This window comes from Candida tropicalis (genome assembly GCF_000006335.3).
Source record: "Candida tropicalis MYA-3404 genomic scaffold supercont3.11, whole genome shotgun sequence".
NCBI classification, from domain to species: Eukaryota; Fungi; Ascomycota; class Pichiomycetes; order Serinales; family Debaryomycetaceae; genus Candida; species Candida tropicalis.
The window spans coordinates 20,115-40,535 of record NW_003020040.1 but is presented as its reverse complement, the minus strand read 5'-3'; the positions used below and the strand labels follow the sequence as shown (position 1 = coordinate 40,535).

The window sequence follows — 20,421 nt, the reverse complement described above, 5'->3', positions numbered from 1 at the left end:
AAATTGAAGATCCTGTAAGGTTTGTAATAATTCGGTAAGATAATGAAATCCTCTTTCCACCTTCCTTTTCGCAGAACAATGATAACAAAAATTAACAACAAAAAAAAAACAAAAAAAAAAAATAGCTCGGTGATTTTAGGGAAACTATAATCTATCAAAGATGACTAACCAGAAAGACAACGAGATTTAAATTCATTGTGGCTTTGATAAGTATATCTAGATTTTTTCAAATGGGCTAACTTGTATAGCAAACTTCTCCTACATAAACTGAATTCTCCCGATTTACCAACAAGCTTCACAGGAAACTAAACGATACCAAAAAAAAAAGAAAAAGAAAAGGAGGAACTCAGCTTCATACACACTCATTCTTAGAATGTTTCCGATACACGCGAAAGGAAAATTGAAAGATAACCAATTTTATTCTTCTGTTCTAATATCCTGTCATTAATGGACCAAGGGATGTCAAACCACCACCCCAACAGTATCAATTTGCCCCTCCTCCGTTTTTCAGTCAATGATATGCTTATCATTTGATCTTCCCCTCCATCTGCCCCTCTTCCCCAATCATACTTCAGTCTTATTTTTTTTCCATCTTATTCCCACTACAAGCCTCCTCCTCCTCCTCTGATCTCCCGGGTCTTACATACCAGAACTAATTTCACCTCATTTACAAAACGGAAAGTTATCTTGCAGCTTAGTTGAATATCGAGCTGTCTCCGCCTTTCTCTTTTGTTCTCCTTCGTAGGTTGTATAGTTTTACCGGTCGGAATACCTATTCTACACAAAGTCATTATCCGTTTTGTGTAATCCCAAAATCACCATCGGATTATCTTTTCTTTCTTTTTTTTCATTTTAGGAAAAATAGTGAAAAATTTTTCCAGAGTGATATGAGGAGGAGGAGAAGTACACCTGCACAAAAATCCCCCCACTTGCAACTTTGTGTGGGATTTTAGTTGGGGATGTGTAGTCACCTTATTAAATTAATCTTACTCATCTTTAATAAGAGATTATGATATCGTAACGTTTCTTTTCTTTTGATTCATTTTAGTTGTAATAGTCATGGCTTAATCTAATCGTGTCAATAAATATAGAGATCGAGAGACTAACAGATTGTAATCAAATGTCATTATAGTCGAGAAATCCCAACATCGGACTATCACAAACTCTTGATAATGTTATTTCTGTAAATAATCTGGGTCTCGTTTTTTTTTATTTTTTTCTTCTTTCTCATTGAGCATGTTTACGTACAAAATGGAACGTTAATTCATTACCCTCAAATGATACCTTGTTCTTATAATCGTTATTAATAAAAATCAAAGAAATGAAACTTTGTAGTATCTAGGGTTATAAAGAAAAAAAAAAAAAAAGAAACTGGTTAATTTTTTCTTGGAAGAGGTACCATTAATAAGATTATTCAATTAGATTTCCCTTTACTGGTGTAATGAACATGGAAAGAACTCACACACACATTGACCGTTTTATGGTTACACAGATCTCGTTTAACATTGAATAAAATTTCTCTTACAAACAAGAATCACCAGCTTGTTCATTTCACTGAAATTCTTCTGATGGCTTTCTTTCTGTAAGACTTTCAAACGCACTACAAATGAACAAAAAGAGAAAAATCACTCTATACACCTTGTAGGTATCCAGCATTATGATGTCAGTCATATATATAAATATATACTCGCTTTAAACCAAAAAAAAAGCAGGAGGAATGAATTTCTTTTAACTAAAAAAACAGCTGTAGTCAAAACTTGTGCATGCACTCACTTATATTTGTAAGAGTGATAATTCAAAATGAATAAAAAAACTCAAAAAGTTTTTCCGAAAATTTGGCCTATATAAGCCATTAGGCATAATTTACACAAACCAGATCATGCAAGTGCGCCAAAGCTGATATTATTTTTTATGCAAGACCCGCCGGTATGCAGGAAAGTGCGGGTTGTGCACGTTTCTTTTTTTTTCTTTTTTTTTTCCTCAGTTCAAATATTTTTTTTTTTTTTCTTAGTTGCTTGATTCTGGGTCAAATTAATTTCTTCATATAAATTTAACTCCAGATCCTCCTCCTTCTCCTTCTCCTCCTCCTCCCCAAAAAAAAAAACTTGAACATACGGAGTTGGAAATTTATTTCTGTTTAATTACTTATATCAATTTGATAAGAAGAAAGTTTACAATTCCTACCATCATGAATAATCAAAAAATGTTATCTTCTAAGGAGAAAAAGAATAAGGAGGATAGACCTTACAAGTGTACTTATTGTGATAAAGCATTCCACAGATTGGAACATCAAACAAGACATATTAGAACCCATACTGGTGAAAAACCTCATGCGTGTACTTTTCCTGGATGTGTTAAAAGATTTAGTAGATCAGATGAACTAACAAGACATTTAAGAATTCATACTAATCCAAGTTCAAGAAAGAGAAAGAATAAGAATCAAGATTTGGTTGAACCTACTCCAATGAATGTTCCTCCAGGTTCATATGCTGTTCCAAACACTGCAATTCCATTTTCTATTGATCGTAATGGTAATCATGTCTACCATCAACCATATCCAGTATTTTTTGTTCCTCAACCAAATGGTTATATGCAACCTGTTGTTCAAGCTCCAGGCCTTTCTATTGTTCCACCACCACCTCATGCACATGCACAACAAGCACCACAAGGACCGGTTCCTATTCAAATTCAACCACCTCAACCACAACGCATAGCAAGTCCACATAGTAATATGTCTACTCCTACACATTTGCAACAAGAAGGTTCTGCTGTTTTCTCAATTCCTTCATCTCCTACAAATTCATACCAAAATGCTCCAAATCGTCAAAACCTACCACAACAACCACAACCACAGCCACAAATTACTGTCCAAGCTGTTCCAATGACTACAAGATCAACATCATCAGATGCTATTAGATTACCACCACTAACACCAAACACCACTGCCCAACAACCACAACCTCAACGTCCACAATCTGCCATTTTCAAATCAGAATCTAATACTAGCCTATACTCTGATACTAGTAAAGTATTTAGTCAACCAAATTCTACTTTACATTCAGTAGGTACATCACCAGATACAAGTCCTTCTGCAATGCCACCACCAATTGTTGTTCCTGCTCCTTCTTTTAGTAATTTGAATGAATATTTTCAACAAAAGAGTAATAATCCAAGAATTTTCAATGCTAGTTCTTCATCTTTAAGTTCATTAAGTGGTAAGATTAGATCTACATCATCTACAAATCTTGCAGGTTTACAAAGATTGACTCCATTAGTTCCAACAACTAGTACAAATACTTCTAACACTACAAAATCTAATATAATACCCAAACAGCCTTCATCAACTTCATTAAATTTGGAATTTTTCAATGGTAATGGAACTGTTGGACATGCAAATAAGAAATCAAGACCAAATTCACCATGTCAATCAGCAATGAATATTTCTTCAATAATGAGTTCACCAAATGAAACACCATTACAAACACCTTCACAATCACCACGTTTGAATGCTAGTAATGGTCCTCAAAGTAACATCATTGAAGCTGCTCAAGCTAAATTGGAAAGTATAGCTACTACAGGTACTCAATTACCACCAATTAGATCGGTTTTAAGTTTTACTAATTTGTCAGATTATCCACAACCCACGTCAAATTAGATACATACACACAGTTTAGTATATACTACATTATTTATGCGTTAATATAATATATTTAGGGGATACGGTTATAGAGTTTACACAATAATAGTTTTAATAATTTTCAATTGTAGTTTTACAGTCGTGCGACGAGTAATGATGCCCGATTATTGGCGCGAGAAATTCCCCCCGCCTCCCACAAATCTCGCCCTCTCTGTCGGCCAATACACCCCGTGGGCAAAAAAAAAAAAAAAAAAAAAATTCAAAATGTAACATTGCATATCATGAGACTTATCCGGGGGCCAATAATTAATACGAAAAGCTCGAAGTAATTCTCGGTGAGTTACTTCATTTTCCAGTATAGTTATTCCGAGAAATGCAACCAGATGGTACAAGTATGTGCAACAACAACAACAACAACTCCATGGAGAACATTACTTAATGGGGAGGTGGTTTATTACACATTAGGCTTTGTGATTTCTACTAATTGAGTATAGTGTTGTCTTTGTCTAAGTTGTCAATGTGCGGTGCTGTGGTGTGGTGGGGGGATACACATACAGTAATAGACACCCTGATAATAGCGTAAGGCGATTTCTTTTAAAATAATCCCACCCCAAAAGGCAAAAAATAACTACAGTACAATCTACACTTTCATTCTCCACAAACAATAAAAAAAAACTACGTGAACAAACCGTTAAATGGAAGGTGTTCCTTTCAACATAATAATAATAATAATAATAATGAGTATACTTCCGAAATTATTGGACAAGAAAAGAAATAACCCATTTAATTGTCTTCGGATTAAATTTCCCCAGCCTATACCAAAATAAAATGTGTGTATTATGTAATCAACACATTTCCATTTTTATTTTCAACAAGTTTTCTTTTTTGTTTTGTTTGCTCCATGAAAGAAATCTCCATTATTCTACAATTATTATTTAAATTCATGAAAAACAAATTCTGTAGGCTTTGTTTTAAGATTATTATAATTTGATGACGATTACGGTCACAGAATCATTCACTTTCCATTTACATGGGGGAAAAGAATTCCCCACGATAATTTTTCTTTTTTTATGATATTTGTACAGTATTTAATTCCTATTGCCTTTTCGTCATATACTCGGAAGGACTTTCTCTATCCCTTGCGAAAAATCTCCCCCCTTAAATAATGTTTAAATTTTTCACTTCTCCAACAACTATAAAGAGATCGACATTTCTCTTCAATTATTCTAGTGGTTTGTTTTCAAAATCATTAATTACATACTATAGAACCATGTCTACTACTCCTACTATTCCTACCATTAAATTAAACTCTGGTTATGAAATGCCATTAGTTGGTTTCGGATGTTGGAAAGTCAATAATGAAACTGCTGCTGACCAAATCTACAATGCTATCAAAACTGGTTACAGATTATTTGATGGTGCTGAAGATTACGGTAATGAAAAAGAAGTTGGTGAAGGTATTAACAGAGCCATTAAAGAAGGATTAGTTAAAAGAGAAGAATTATTCATCACTTCTAAATTATGGAACAATTTCCATGATCCAAAGAATGTTGAAACTGCTTTAAACAAAACTTTAAGTGACTTGAACTTGGACTATGTTGATTTATTCTTGATTCATTTCCCAATTGCTTTTAAATTTGTTCCAATTGAAGAAAAATACCCACCTGGTTTCTACTGTGGTGATGGTGATAACTTCCACTATGAAGATGTTCCATTATTAGATACTTGGAAAGCTTTGGAAAAATTGGTTGAAGCTGGTAAGATCAAATCTATTGGTATTTCCAATTTTACTGGTGCTTTGATTTACGATTTGATCAGAGGTGCTACTATCAAACCAGCTGTTTTACAAATTGAACATCACCCATACTTGCAACAACCAAAATTGATTGAATATGTTCAAAAAGCTGGTATTGCCATTACTGGTTACTCTTCATTTGGTCCACAATCATTCTTGGAATTGGAATCCAAGAGAGCTTTGAACACCCCAACTTTATTTGAACATGAAACTATTAAATCAATTGCTGATAAACATGGTAAATCCCCAGCTCAAGTTTTATTAAGATGGGCTACTCAAAGAAATATTGCTGTTATTCCAAAATCAAACAATCCAGAAAGATTAGCTCAAAACTTGTCTGTTGTTGACTTTGACTTGACTAAGGATGATTTGGACAATATTGCTAAATTGGACATTGGTTTGAGATTCAATGATCCATGGGACTGGGACAACATTCCAATCTTTGTTTAAATTCAATAAGATCTGTGTTTGTTTATTAATTAATAGATAGAAAAATTTTTTATATGGCATCTAAAACAGTTTGTCTGCCTAAAACTAATAACTTTAATCTACTTACAAAATCATCTCTTTCGATATAAGCACCACATAGTATTATCTAATCAATATTATCCAAATAGTTTCAGTATTCGTAATTTCTCTTCTGTGGGGGGAGGGGAGACTTAGTAGCCATTTTCCTTTATTTTGTGGTGGAATCACTACTTATGGTACAGTATAAAGTAGTCAAAGTGGTGACATTCTGTAAGATAACTGTAATTACTTGCTAAAATGTGATTGCTGATCAACTATCCTTTGAAATTTAAAGTACTATAGTAATAGTATATTTGAGTTAAATAATTGATAGTACTTCTTAAATTGTATTACATCATCATTACTCTTCCTTATTTTGTGCAAAAGTACACGCCCGCGTATTTGCATTATAAATAAGAGAAAATTTTTCGTCCTTCATTTTTTTCAGTAAAGAACAAATTTTAATAATGAATGGTGTACAGCTTGAGCATAGTTGTCAATCTAAGTTTGTATATCTAGTGGATGTAAAGTCCAGGACATATAATTTCTATATCTTGCATTCTATTAACTTTATACAATCATTCTAGCATCTACATAAGTTTATAATTTAGTATAATATATTTTAATGTTTTAGTTTATCTCAATTGGAATTGTCTGTAGAGATAGGTATCACCCCAATCTCAAGTGATTTTAATCCTGAGTTCTGTCTATCTTATTATTAATAGTCAGCTCTATATTGTACAACTTTGGTGTTCTATATACCACATTATCACCATCTTTTTCTATTATTGTTGAGTGTGATCATAGGCAAGTGACAACCAATTAAATCGTCGGTGATTATTATTGGTGAAGAATGAGAGTCGGCATGGATGAACCTGACTCACGTGACAGGTCGTGTCCTTTGCAAAATAACTCATTTATTTTTTATATTTTTTTTGATAGCAAAAGTAACACAAAGAAATTTCATGGCTCAAAGAAAAAATTTAAGGAGAAAGAAAGAAAGAAAGAGATTAGAAAGAGCCCCCCCCCCGGTTCATTTGCATTGATATATTGACAACTACTGTAACAACAAGGGATATCAAGATAGATTATTGTTTATAAGTACAAGCAACTTTTCAACAGTTTGATAATACAAGACACACACAAGATAACATCTCAAGGAATAAACAGAATATGTCTTCGTTGGTTGCATCGGAGGTGACTTATCAACCATCGATGGATATAGATTATTTGGGGACATCATTATATCTAGATAATGATGACTTGCCATTAAATGATCATATTAAAAGTTTGAAAGTTAAAGAAATTTATAATACTATTACTAAAGAAGATGATAAACAAGAAGTGTTGGAATTATTAAGTGATTTATCACGATCTACTGATGGATTAATTAATAATGACTTGCGATGTAAAATTTGGCCATTATTATTAGGTATTGATTATTTTAATACAACAAAGAAAGATGATTTAGATAATAGTTCTATTCTGTCAACTTCATTGAATAATAATAGCAATACTTTGGGAACTAATTTATTGAAAATTTCACCGGATTTATTTCTAGAAGATTTGAAATATGTTGAATTGCCACCTCATAAAGATGAAGATCAAGTTAAATTAGATATTCAGAGATCTTTTACTATATTAAATCATATTCAAACATTTCTGTATCTGGGTCCATCTTCATATACTACAATATTAACTCCTAATGATATTGATAATTTAAAGATTAAATTATCTCATTTAATTATTAAACTATTGAGGAAATATCCAAGTTTGAATTATTACCAAGGATTCCATGATATTGCTAGTATAATATTATTAGTATGTTATATACCAAATGATAAACTGGATGATTTTAATTCCAATGAGGTTGAGAATCTGGAAGACCAACAAGAAGACGAAGATGATGGTTATAAGATTGATGAAGAGTTGGCATTTAGAATGTTGGAATACTTGGCTATTTTCCATTTAAGAGACTATATGTTAACGGATATAAATTTATCAATTGATCATTTAAAATTAATTCCCATGATTTTAGAAATTGTTGATGATCAATTATTTGAATTAATTAAACAAACTTCAAATTCATTTATTCACTCTGAAGGGTTACATTATGATTATAAATTTTATCAAGGGTTATCCTGTATATTGACTATTTATTCACATGATTTAACCAATATTAATCAGATTTTGACATTGTGGGATTTTAGTTTGAGTTATAATTCAGTATTGATCAATATGTATATCTACGTTGCCAGTTTGATAATATTTAAAGATCGTATTTGGGAGAAATTAGGTTTAGAAGATGATGAATGTGAATTTGATCATGTTGACCAAGATTTGGTACATACAGTGGTATCACCAACTAATTTATTTGAAGAATTGACTGATTCTAATTTGGTTAAAATACTAAATAAAGCGCAAGAATTATTACAAGATTATCCTATTGAAAATTTAACAAATAGAGAAACCACATGGAATAAATGGTTTAATGATTATAATCAACATTCTGTGTTGTGTAATTCATCAAGTATATCTATTGCCAAAGAAGAGAAATTTACTAAATATTTCAAATTTTTAAATCAACAAGAATTGGGTGAATTAATGGTTATACAAGATGATGAAATATCTCGACAATCAATAGATGATATGAATTATCAAGAAAAGATATTTCAACAATTACATGAAAATCAACAAGAATCAGAATCATTAACACATTCAATACAATCAATGCCATTTGATGAATCTGAATCAAGTGATAATCTGTTGGCTTCTTCATTAACTTTAGCATCTTCAATTACTTCAACTTCATTACATAAATTGAAATCTTCTATGATATTTAAGAAATTATTCCTTAATGAGAATTCCATTAATGAATCTTCATCATCTCCAGATAATAATAGTAATAATGATGAGAATAAAAAAGTTGTTATTAGAAATAAGGATTGGTTATTACTGACGAATAATTTATATAAAATTTCAATAACTATTGGATTTTTAGGAATTATGATTCATTTTATACTTGTAAAGTATAATAATTCTCATTATCATAATTTTTTAAATTCAATATCAACTACTTTTAAAACATTAATTGAACAAGAGCCTATTTATACATTAAGTTCAATTGGTGGAATTGTTGTTGATGATGTTGAAGATTGTTTGAATAATGTGGTTTATTATGTGAAAAATTCACATTTAACTTCAGGGATATTGGGTCAAATTGGAATTGGAAATGTAAGAAATACAATTTACGGATTTCAAGGATAATAATAATAGTAATAATGATGTCGATGGTTTAGTCTAGTTTGGTTTGATTTGATGTTTTAATTTTCATTCTAGTTTTGTTTTAAAAAAAAATTTATATTTATTTATTGTTACATAATTGTTTTTTATTGTTATTTTTTTTTTGTATGATATATACTAATTTATATATGATTGTCCTTTATTTATAATTAATTAATAATGTAATTTATTGAAAATCAATTTCATAAACCAAGACACTATCAGTAAATGCCCCATGGCCCCAACCACGATAACCACTTGAACTAACCATAAATCTACCAGTTTCATCAACATATAACAGAGATAACATACCACCATGATGACCAGGAATAATTAAAAATGGAGTTGCTTGTTTTTTCAAATTAAATTTTTCATTATTTAAATCATCATATAATTTTAAATTATATAATCTTATATTATCATTTGATCCACATAATAAAAAATCATCATTTGGCATAGTTGATAAAGCACTAACAGGACCTGAAATTTTAGGAAATTGTAATAATTTTGAAATATTTGGAATCATTGTATCTTTATGATGTCCAGAATTACTCTTTTTATGAGGCATTTTAATTGAAATTTCTTCAATTGTACTATTTCTTCTACCTGCATAAATAAAATCTCCATTATTTGACCATGACAGTGACATACACCATGGTGGTGTACCTTCTGAAACTCCAATTCTAATAACTGGATTAGCTGTACGAATATCCCAAATATTTATCGTACCATCAATACTTGATGACATGAAAATATTAGAATTTAAATGTGTTGTACTTGATGATCCTGGATTATTATTGTGTGGTGTATCAATAGATTCTTCAGCTTTACGAAGTGATTCTTCAAGAGGTTTGTTTTCTGACTTATCCATATCTATATCTTCGTCATCATCATCATCATCGCCTCCGAAAAGTGAATCAATATCATCATTATCATTATCATTTTCTTTATTTATAGAATTGGTTTCTTCTTTTTGTGGTGGTGGTGGTGGTGAAGGAGAAGATTGGTTTTCACAAGTAAATACAATATCACCTAATCCATCAGGTCGGAATTGAATATTTGAAATTTGTCCAGAACTTCCAGCATATTCAATTATAGTTTTCCCAGTATTTAAATCCCATTGTCTAATTGTTTTATCCCATGAACCACTTAAAAATTTATCTTGTTCTTGATTTAATTTTAATACTGATACTGCATCATTATGACCTCTTTTTGGATTTTCTCTAGATCCATGATGAAAATAATGATGAATTGTACCTTCATTATATCTCATAGTATATAATGATATACCACCACTTAATAAACCTGATAAACACCAATATCCATTTCTTTCAGCATCTAATGCATAAACAGGATTGACTTTAGGTTCATAACTAACACTACCAGTTGAAAAATCACTATCTTTTAATTTTGGATTTTGTTTCATCAATTGTTTTCTAGTTAAAGGTTGTTCATTTTCCCAATATGAACAAATAACACCAGCATTAGTTAATGAATCACTTAAAAGATTATGTTTTTGTGCCATAGTTAATGGAGATTTCCCTTGAATAGATGCAATAAAATCATATTTTCTAATAAATCCATCCTCTCCACCAGTTAATATCCATTTCGGACCTTCTGTAAATGCTAATGAATGACATTGTGAAGTATATGGAATGGCAACCTGAGGAATAATATCAAATTCAGTAGCTTTACGTGCTTTAGCAATAATTCTTTCTCGAAATGTGAGATTTTCTTGTGATTCTTTCATATCATCTATTAGTTGTTCCTTATCTTTGGCCTGTTCAGTGGTATTGTTACTCTCTTCTTGTTGGTCACTTCCTTCTTGTTTGTCTAATGTTATAGTCGATGGTTGTTCTGGTTCCTTAGCGGGTATGATTTCTGGGGCAGTTGTATTATCATCTTCTTTTGGTAGGGTTTTTTGTTCCTTTTGTTCTGGTTGTGGAAGTTGTGAAGGTTTTTCTTTATTGTCTTTCTTTTCTTCTGCTTCAGTATGCTCTTTTGTGGACTTTGACTCATCACTGCTTGGTTGTGATTGTGATTGAGGCTTTTCAGTGGTTTCACTTGCTTCTTGTCCTAATAGTATATCACCATCTTCATCTTTATTTTCTTCTATTAATGTAGAAGGTAATTGATCTTGTTCTTCAGATACTATTAGTTTACTATCATCTTGATCTTTACTTCTAGGTGATGTAATTGCAGTAGATACATTTCCAGTACTTTGTTCACGTTCTTCTTCTTCTTCTTCTTCCTCCTCCTCATCTTCTTCCTCCTCGTCTTCTTCATCCTCGTCTTCCTCTTCTTCTTCTTCCTGTTCTTCACCTCCATTTTCATCGTCTTCATCGTCTTCCTCCTCATCTTCGTCTTCTCCTTCACCTTCATCATCATCGTCCTGATCCTCATCGTATTCACCTTCGTTCATTTCAACATCTTCTTTAGGTTGTTCTTCCTCTTCTTCTTCAATTTCCATAGGATAATCTTCTTGTTGAGGAACATCTAATTCTTCATCTTCCATATCTTCATCATCTCCAACATTGAAAAGATCATCTTGTTCTATTGATGCCATGATTTATATCACAATACTTTGTTCAACTTTTTCTTATAAAATATTGATTAGTTGATAGGCAAGGTCTCAGATATCGAACGTATTATTTTTTTTCTGTCTTTCTTTCTCTCTTACAATTGAAATTAAGTCGTAATGAAATCAACGACATAACTTTTCAAAAAAAATTTCACGACACGACATGGTCAAAGGACACGACATTTTTGTGATCACTGAAAATTCCCTTTGTAAATTATTTGTAATTACAAACTCAAGCTAATAGATTGAAGTTGGTTTGAATTTATATTTGAATAGTTATTTAGATAATATATAGTAATAAATGAATAGATATATAAGTATATATATACTCAATTGATTAATATCAATTGACAAAGTATTTCTAACTAACAAATTTATTCGTAGATCCAACCAAACAAAGCTGGTTTGTATTCAACCAATTCTTCCTTTTTGAACCACAAGTTGATTTCCTTGTTAGCGGATTCAACAGAGTCAGAACCGTGACAAACGTTTCTACCCATGTCAATGGCGAAATCACCTCTGATGGTACCTGGGGCAGATTGTAATGGGTTAGTAGCACCCAAGATAGCTCTACCTTGTTTAACAACATCTTTACCTTCCCAGACGGTAGCCAAGACTGGACCAGACAACATGTAAGATAACAAAGATGGGAAGAATGGTTTTTCTTGTAAATCTTCGTAGTGGTTTCTCAATAAAGATTCAGTTGGTTGAACCAATTTGATACCAACCAATTTGAAACCTCTTTGTTCAAATCTACCCAAGATAGAAGAGATCAAACCTCTTTGGACACCATCTGGTTTAATAGCAATAAAAGTTCTTTCGTCAGACATTGTAATTGGATACTAGTTGTTGTTGTTAACAAAGTAAGAAAAGAAGAAAGAAGTTTTTAAAAATTCAATGTGATGAAAAAAAAAAAGAGAAAAAATTTTCTTCAAAGTTCTAATTGGATAACCACTCGTGGCCGTGGAGGGAGGGGGGAGGTATGCCAAACGAAAAAAAAAAAAAAATGAAATGAAATTGTGCTGTAATTAGGGTTCTACAATTTTTTTTTTCTCCCTCATCGTTATACGTTTTTTAGAGCTGGCATCGTCTGGGGGAACAGTGAGGTAAAACGAGACGAGCGGGCGACGGCGTAGTATTATTTTTCTGGTGTGGGGGGATGCACGATCGTTGAAGGAAGTTAACTGCGAAGTATAATTCAACTATTATTGGACTTAATTTAGAATGGTAACTGTATGATGGGTGTATATGATTTTGCAGCAAGATTGTAACAACTAATCTGATTTAAATAAAAAAAAAGGTTATCAGATTAGTTGATAATTACTAGAAGAAGGATTATTAATTTTCAACCAAACATTGTAATAAATTCATAGCAAATTATCCTTGGGTTGGTTTTCATCCGTATAATACTGTTCCATTACAAATGAATTGCACCAAATTAACATGAACAAATTCCTTTTAATATCCCATCTCCATTAATTACACGAGAACTGATTTTGAAACAATTGAAAGGACATCTCTTGGATTGTAATAGTTTCATTGGGGGTTAATCTCATCCCAAAGGAGTTAAATTTTTGTTGCAACATTCTCTCTTGCTGTACATGTATAATTGAATACAAATATTCGCTCCATGGGTTACAATAACCTTTATATTTTCAGTTGAACGTGTCTCTTTTTTAATTAATCTACCATGCATGCAGAAATATAACTCATGAAGAATCAATAAATTATGATGATGAGCGTGATGAGTGTTTAACTTGGTTACAACAACTCTTGTATTGGCTATACGACAACTGTCTGCATAAGTTGTTATCAAAATTGATGGCTCAAAATAATAATAATTTAAAAAAAAAGCAAACGCCCTGCTAAGGCTTACAGCCCATATTTAGCAACCAACGAGACAATGTAAATGTACCTTTCTATTTTGTATGTGTTATACAGTTTTGCTACACGTCTTAAAAAGATTTTTTTTTGCGAATTTGTTCAAAAAGGGCTGTTGGATACATTGTTTGAAACATCGGATCAAAGAAAAAGGTTTCGATTTTGATTTTGATTCACTGTTTAAATTAATTAATCACAACTTGGGATACCTATACCAATTGACCATATACAAATGGTGATAATACAACCAGGTTGCTAGTTTCCATGGTGGTGGTGATGGGGGATAGAGGTGGAGTGGATTGGAGTAAATTGGACGCAAGACGTAAGATAATGAAATCGTATTGGTTGTAAAGTACCGTTTAAATTAGTCGCGTGTCAAAATATTGATTTTTTCTGATTCTGCAACCAAAGAAGATAAAAAAAAAAATTATCTGCGCACAAAATAACGCCAAATTGGATTTTTTTTTTTCAAATGTAAACAAATAAACAAAAACTCCTTTGGTTTTGTCACACGTGAATTACAGCCAACCAACGAACCAATTTCACCTAAGCACCCTGCCACTTTGCAGTAGACCTAATAATGAAGATGTTGATGATCAAGAGGAAGAAGAAGAGAACAGAGTAGACGCGATAATTTACAGTAGAGACCACTACACCCACACATAAATGAAACAATGCTTGTGTCTGGAGATGTCTGTTGAGTTAATCTACAATATTCAATATAAGCCAATTTGTAAGTGTACAAAAATAATATACTCTATGTGTGTGTGTGTATAGTCTAGATTTGATTTGTAATATTACACACACGCATACGTATTTCACAACAACGGACGACGACACGAATTTTGAATTTAATTTATTTGTTTACTTTATTTTACTTTACTTAGAGAAAGGGTAAAAGAGAGAGAGAAAAAAAAATTTCACCTGGTCTGGCTGCCTGTTTGTCTGTCGAGCACCTCTGTCCGTTTCCCTTCCCTTTCCTGCCACTCTCCCCTTTTTTCTTTTACCTGACACTCGTTGTAGAAATACGTCCACAAATTTTTAGTAATTTTACAACCCAATTAATTAGAAGTTCTACATTGTCAGAGTAACTGAGGTTGAATTTGAAGTTGAGTCTAAGATTGAGATTTTCTATTTTCTATTTTTTTTTTTGTTTTACAGGAGAAAGATTTTTTTTTTTACAACAACATTTCTTTTGACTCAACCAGGACAGCAACGAAGACTTTTTACAATCAATACCATTTTCCAACTTCATTCATTTCATTCAAGAAAGGAATTTAAGCAAAAGAAGAGCTATTCAACTTCATCAGTTTATCAACCAATAAATAATTGAATTGGATTAAATCATCAACAAAAGTTTTCATTTTTTTCTGCCTTTTTGTTGTTGTCTTCTTTATTTACAACACTCTTTTCTAACAAACAGATCTATCAATCAAACCAGTCCAATAGATATAGATAACTCGTGTTTTATATTCTTAACTAGAATCAACTAGTTCCAATTATTAACTACTATTCATTCGCTTAAACTACAACCAACTATAGTTCATTCTTTAATTATATTCAACTGATATTTTATTATATATTACACACACTACAACAATGTCTACTGTTGCCCATAAAAAATCTACACATCAATTTGAAAGCTACTTACCACCCCCTGACTACCCATCTTCAATCAATGTCGATAAAGTAGTACAATCAGTGACAAATGCTACTAAACGTTTGTCACAAATTTCTACAAACACTACCAACTCAAATAAAAAAAGAAAATCTCAAAATAAGATTGGTCCTTGGAAATTAGGAAGAACTTTAGGTAGAGGATCTACTGGTAGAGTAAGATTGGCTAAAAATACAAATACTGGCCAACTTGCTGCCGTTAAAATTGTTCCTAAATCAAATTTCAAGAAATTGGAAAATCCAAAATATAAACGTAAAAATGATGATGCCACAAGATTACCTTATGGTATCGAACGTGAAATAATCATCATGAAATTGATTTCGCATCCAAATATCATGGGTCTTTATGATGTCTGGGAAAACAAAAATGATTTGTATTTGATTTTGGAGTATATCGAAGGTGGTGAATTATTTGATTATTTGATTAAAAAGGGAAAACTACAAGAATTTGAAGCCATCAATTACTTCAAGCAAATAATCAATGGGATCAACTATTTACACCAATTCAATATTTGTCATCGTGATTTGAAACCAGAGAATTTATTATTGGATTTCAACAAAAACATCAAAGTGGCTGACTTTGGGATGGCTGCATTGGAAGTTAAAGAGAAATTATTGGAGACTTCTTGTGGATCTCCTCATTATGCATCCCCTGAAATTGTTGCTGGTAAAAACTATCATGGGGCTCCTTCTGACATTTGGTCTTGTGGGATCATTTTATTTGCCTTGTTGACTGGTCATTTACCCTTTGATGATGAGAATATCAGAAAGTTATTATTGAAAGTTCAAAGTGGGAAATTCAATATGCCTTCTGATTTGAGTTTTGAAGCAAAAGATTTAATTACTAAAATGTTGAAAGTCAACCCAGACGAACGTATCACAATTGACGCAATCTTGACCCATCCTTTGTTAACTAAATACCCTGAGCCACCTATCTCATATGCTTCAACCACTACTTTAGATATCCACAACATTGATATCAAACCTATTGAATCGGTTGAAAAAATTGACAAAGAGATTCTCAAGAACTTGTCTGTTTTGTTTCACAATTGTAATGAAAATACCATTATTTCCCACTTGCTATCACCAAATAGATGTGCTGAAAAGATGTTTTACTATTTGTTGATGAAGTATAGGAATGAACATCTTTCAAACTCAAATTCATTTATCAGCATCAATGATTTAGAATCAGCTAAATCCATACCACGATCTACATCGTATGTGAAAACTATTGTCACTGATCATATTACTGGTGAAATGCATACAACTGTTAAGAAGGAAAAAGTTACCAATTCAGCATCAATATATTCTAATAAATCATTATTGAAAAAATCAACTTCTGCCAAGGGTAATGTTTTGTCCAATATCACTAATCGACCAAATACCCCTAAACAATACAAGGCTTCTACTTCTATCACAAAGAAGAAAATGCTCCATCAGAATAATCAAATCACTTCCAAGAGTAGAAGTGGATCATCCCGTTCTTTGAAATCTACTGCTTCATCCACCAGAAGAGCCCATTCTACATCTCCTACTAATGATGCTAATAAAGTTCCAGAACTTCCAAAAACTAATACTAATTCTATTACCGTTAAAGAGCAAACTCTTAAAAGAGATGTCGAGCAACAAAAGAAAACCAAGAGAAACTTAACTGGTACATTTGGTAACAAATCCTTGTTGAATTTCCAGATGATTTGTGAGGAGGTTTTTGATAATGAAAAGGAGAATTCCAAACCAAAAACATTGGCTCCTTCTCTTGCCCCATCTAGAAACAGTTCTACCAAGAGAGCAGAAAGTGCTTTGGCAAGAAAAGAAAGAGAACTTGCAGAACAAGTACGTCAAAGAAATGAAGCAAGGGAATTGAAATTGAAACAAGAAGAAGAGGCCAAGAGAGAACTTGAACGAGAGAAGAAGAGAATTGCCGAAGAGAAAATGAGATTGGCTGAAGAGGAAAGAAAACTTGAAGAGAAACAAAGATTACAAGAACAACAACGATCTGCAATTGAAAGGTTGAAGAAACGTCAAAGTGCTCATGATTTTGAAGGACTAGTAGCAAATAGCCATCGTCGTTCTGTAACTGACGATTTCGCTCCACCATCAGGAATCTCCTTATTGGATCCAAGATCCAGTCCATTATCAAGAGCAAGAACTTTAGGATCACCAAACTTAAACAGAAGTAATGTGAGTATTGATGATAATGCATCGAAGGTTTTACACAAATTAGGTATTGATGTTGCACCTTCTCCAAAGAAATTTTCTAGCAACTTCAAGACTTCCACCTCCAAGAATTTATCAGCCTTTTTGGCTCCTACTGTGTCACGAACTTTTTCTTCACAATTGAAAACTTCAAGTTCCAAGAATTTGGCTAGTTATTTAAATGCTCCAACCGCCGATGATGGAGAAAGTCTTATCATGGATGACAATGAAACTATATTGAAAGAGGATGATTTAACTATTGATAAGTTTAATGAAATAGAAAGTTTGAAATCTGCTCCATCATTGAGCAGAAGACAAAGTACTCAAAGTTCTTATTACAAATCGATGCTTAATGATATTGATGAAACCAAACCGTCTCAAGCTCCATCTCACGTCCCATCATTTGTCAAAGAAAAACAAGAGGAAGACGAAAGTGCATACGATAACATTTCATTAATTCCAAATCCAAGATTTTCCAGATTTTCCTTCGGCGGTTTGTTGGGAAATAATACTGTTGCAAATGAAGAAGGTGATTGGACAATTATGAACAATACAATCAATAATTCAAACACAGTTGTTAGAAGAACGCATAATAAATCATCCACTGTATTAGGCTTGGGAATTAAAGTGAGAGGCACAACAACCATTCATGAAGATGAAGAGGATGGTGAAGGTGAGAAACCATTTATCTCTGTTCCAACATCAGAAGAAGACGAAGAAGATGCAAACACTCCAGGAAACAGAAAATATCAAGTTCGTGGAAGTGGGAATTATGATTTTGACGGTGAACAATCGGATGCTAGTACTGCAGATACTGAATATTCGTACACCCCACTGGCAGCTCATTTAGAAACTTCTCACAACACCACACATTTGTTGGATAATGAATTTTCTGATTTTGAACTTATAAGCTCAAGAGTTGCTGATATTGGCAAGATAAATACCCAAAAGCCAAGTTATGTTGATTCTAAAGAGACTTTGATTAAGAGCCATTCATCCGGAGACGAACAAGCCACATTGGAGGGAAATAACAGCAGAATAGATGAACAACAGCAAGGACCAGTCTTGGTTGACGAGGAAGAACAAGAACAACAACAAGAAGAAGAAGTAGACGATGATGACGAACCATGTGCTGACAATGTTAATGATGGAAATAGCAATGAAGATGCTAGAAGTTCATTTGTTGCTGAAGCTCAAAGTAGTAATTATTCATTAGTGGAGATGACCAGTGAAAGTCCTGTTGGTGGTGGTTTTAACGAACCTTCTTTTTCACATGATATGAAGAAATCTAGACATTCTACTGGAATTTTCAGCACAACAATACCAAGATCTCCACTTCTTCCGTTAAGCGGTGAAAATGATGACCAACAAGATGGTAAAAAAGGGCAAGATGAACTTGATGTGGGATCAGATGCCCAGAAAAAGAGAGTTTCTATTGCTGATACCAAGATGTTAATTTCTAGTCCAGTGCAAGATACTTTTGATAATAAACCAAAAGAATCATCATTATTTAGAAGATTATCGTTGAATCCAAAGAGAGCAGCCCCAAAGGCACCAGGCACCCCAGTATTAGCACAACAACCAAATCCACCTGTACTGACTACCCCTGGATCACCTAATAAGGGACATAACAGATTTTCGAGAATATCACTTGGTTCTAAACATGTATTACAAACTGAAGATAAGACACCAAAGAGTAGTAATTGGTTTAAGAAATTTTTCCATTCTTTGGCTGGTGGATCCTCAGATGGTGATGATGCTAAAGTTACTAGCAGAGATATTAAAATGATTGATTCTACATTGACTGCATCACAACTTATTCGAGTCATTAAGAACCAATTAGAATTGAAGAAAATTGAAGGATCAATATCGAAAGTTACTATTGATGAAGAATTTGGGTTAATTACTGGTGTTATTCCAAGTAAATTCTCCAGTGGTAGAAAGTTAAAGTTCAAAATTGAAGTTATTGATTTGATTAATTCGTCTACATTGCATTTGATTAGAATTAAAGGTAATGACAAGGGATTCCAAAATTTAGTTAACATTGTGACATATATTATTAAACAAGAGGAACAAGCTAATAATTCAACAAGATGAAAAAATTAATTTTGAAAAAAATATTGTTTGTAAACTAGAGTGCAAAATTCAAAACCCTATAGATGATATAGCATTGTAATAATTGTACATTAATATATATATATAAAAGAAATATCAGTAAAAAAAACCAATAGGAAAATTACTGCAAAAAAAAAAAAATCATTTCTAATTTCTTAAAGCTCTTAATCTTTCAGCCAACTTATCTTCTTTTTCTTCTGAAATTGCATTTGGAACGGGACTTGTTACTTCAACTTTTGTAGCATTTAAACCTTGTTTCATTTCAATGCCAGCTTCATCAGCCACTTGATTTAATAATTCATCAACTTGTTCTTGTGGAGTAGTTAAAGCATTTACATTATTAGTAGTAGTTTCATAATAATTCGTACTTGCATCTAAATCTTCAAATTGATTTTCAAATTTATCCATAACAAGAGAAATTCTTTCTAAATTCATAGTTTGTAAAGCTTTATCCATACCTCTTATAACTTGAGTCATATTACCAGTTACTGATCTCATAGTAACAGCAGTTTGTACTCTTGAAGCAACAGCATCAATTCTTGAAGATAATCTTAATAAATTTACTCTTTCATTTGATTTACGAATTGCATTTTGAGCATAAAGTTGAGCTATATCTGGATTACCTTGAGTTAAAGCTTTTTTAATTTTGGCTTTTTCTTGAAGTTCTTCTTTTGCTGCTTTTGAAGCTTGACGATTAAGCTGTTTAGCTGTGAATTTTAATTGAAATAATGATTGTTCTAATCCTGACAT

The 20,421-nt window shown here is 32.3% G+C and overlaps 7 protein-coding genes across 7 annotated transcripts; 4 read left to right on the top strand and 3 right to left on the bottom strand. All coding sequences in view use genetic code 12, as the record gives it.

Moving 5' to 3' along the window:
• Positions 1 to 2,188: 2,188 nt before the first annotated feature.
• On the top strand, positions 2,189 to 3,655 carry MIG1 (transcription factor; the record flags this gene model as incomplete). Its single annotated transcript, XM_002546455.1, has 1 exon — positions 2,189 to 3,655. One exon carries the CDS (start codon positions 2,189 to 2,191, stop codon positions 3,653 to 3,655), a length of 1,467 nt encoding a protein of 488 aa, XP_002546501.1.
• Positions 3,656 to 4,802: 1,147 nt separating this feature from the next.
• Positions 4,803 to 5,882, top strand: GRE3 (trifunctional aldehyde reductase/xylose reductase/glucose 1-dehydrogenase (NADP(+)); the record flags this gene model as incomplete). Its single annotated transcript, XM_002546454.1, has 1 exon — positions 4,803 to 5,882. One exon carries the CDS (start codon positions 4,803 to 4,805, stop codon positions 5,880 to 5,882), a length of 1,080 nt encoding a protein of 359 aa, XP_002546500.1.
• A 1,230-nt stretch (positions 5,883 to 7,112) lies between these two features.
• Positions 7,113 to 9,206, top strand: GYP8 (Gyp8p; the record flags this gene model as incomplete). Its single annotated transcript, XM_002546453.1, has 1 exon — positions 7,113 to 9,206. The coding sequence occupies one exon, from the start codon at positions 7,113 to 7,115 to the stop codon at positions 9,204 to 9,206; it is 2,094 nt and encodes a 697-aa protein (XP_002546499.1).
• Positions 9,207 to 9,408: 202 nt separating this feature from the next.
• CTRG_05976 (SAGA complex subunit) lies at positions 9,409 to 11,787 on the bottom strand (the record flags this gene model as incomplete). The annotated part of the gene is made up of 1 exon (XM_002546452.1): positions 9,409 to 11,787. One exon carries the CDS (start codon positions 11,785 to 11,787, stop codon positions 9,409 to 9,411), a length of 2,379 nt encoding a protein of 792 aa, XP_002546498.1.
• A 389-nt stretch (positions 11,788 to 12,176) lies between these two features.
• Positions 12,177 to 12,632, bottom strand: YNK1 (nucleoside diphosphate kinase; the record flags this gene model as incomplete). Its single annotated transcript, XM_002546451.1, has 1 exon — positions 12,177 to 12,632. The coding sequence occupies one exon, from the start codon at positions 12,630 to 12,632 to the stop codon at positions 12,177 to 12,179; it is 456 nt and encodes a 151-aa protein (XP_002546497.1).
• Positions 12,633 to 15,282: 2,650 nt separating this feature from the next.
• On the top strand, positions 15,283 to 19,653 carry HSL1 (protein kinase; the record flags this gene model as incomplete). The annotated part of the gene is made up of 1 exon (XM_002546450.1): positions 15,283 to 19,653. The coding sequence occupies one exon, from the start codon at positions 15,283 to 15,285 to the stop codon at positions 19,651 to 19,653; it is 4,371 nt and encodes a 1,456-aa protein (XP_002546496.1).
• A 165-nt stretch (positions 19,654 to 19,818) lies between these two features.
• Positions 19,819 to 20,421, bottom strand: CTRG_05973 (uncharacterized protein; the record flags this gene model as incomplete). The annotated part of the gene is made up of 1 exon (XM_002546449.1): positions 19,819 to 20,421. The coding sequence occupies one exon, from the start codon at positions 20,419 to 20,421 to the stop codon at positions 19,819 to 19,821; it is 603 nt and encodes a 200-aa protein (XP_002546495.1).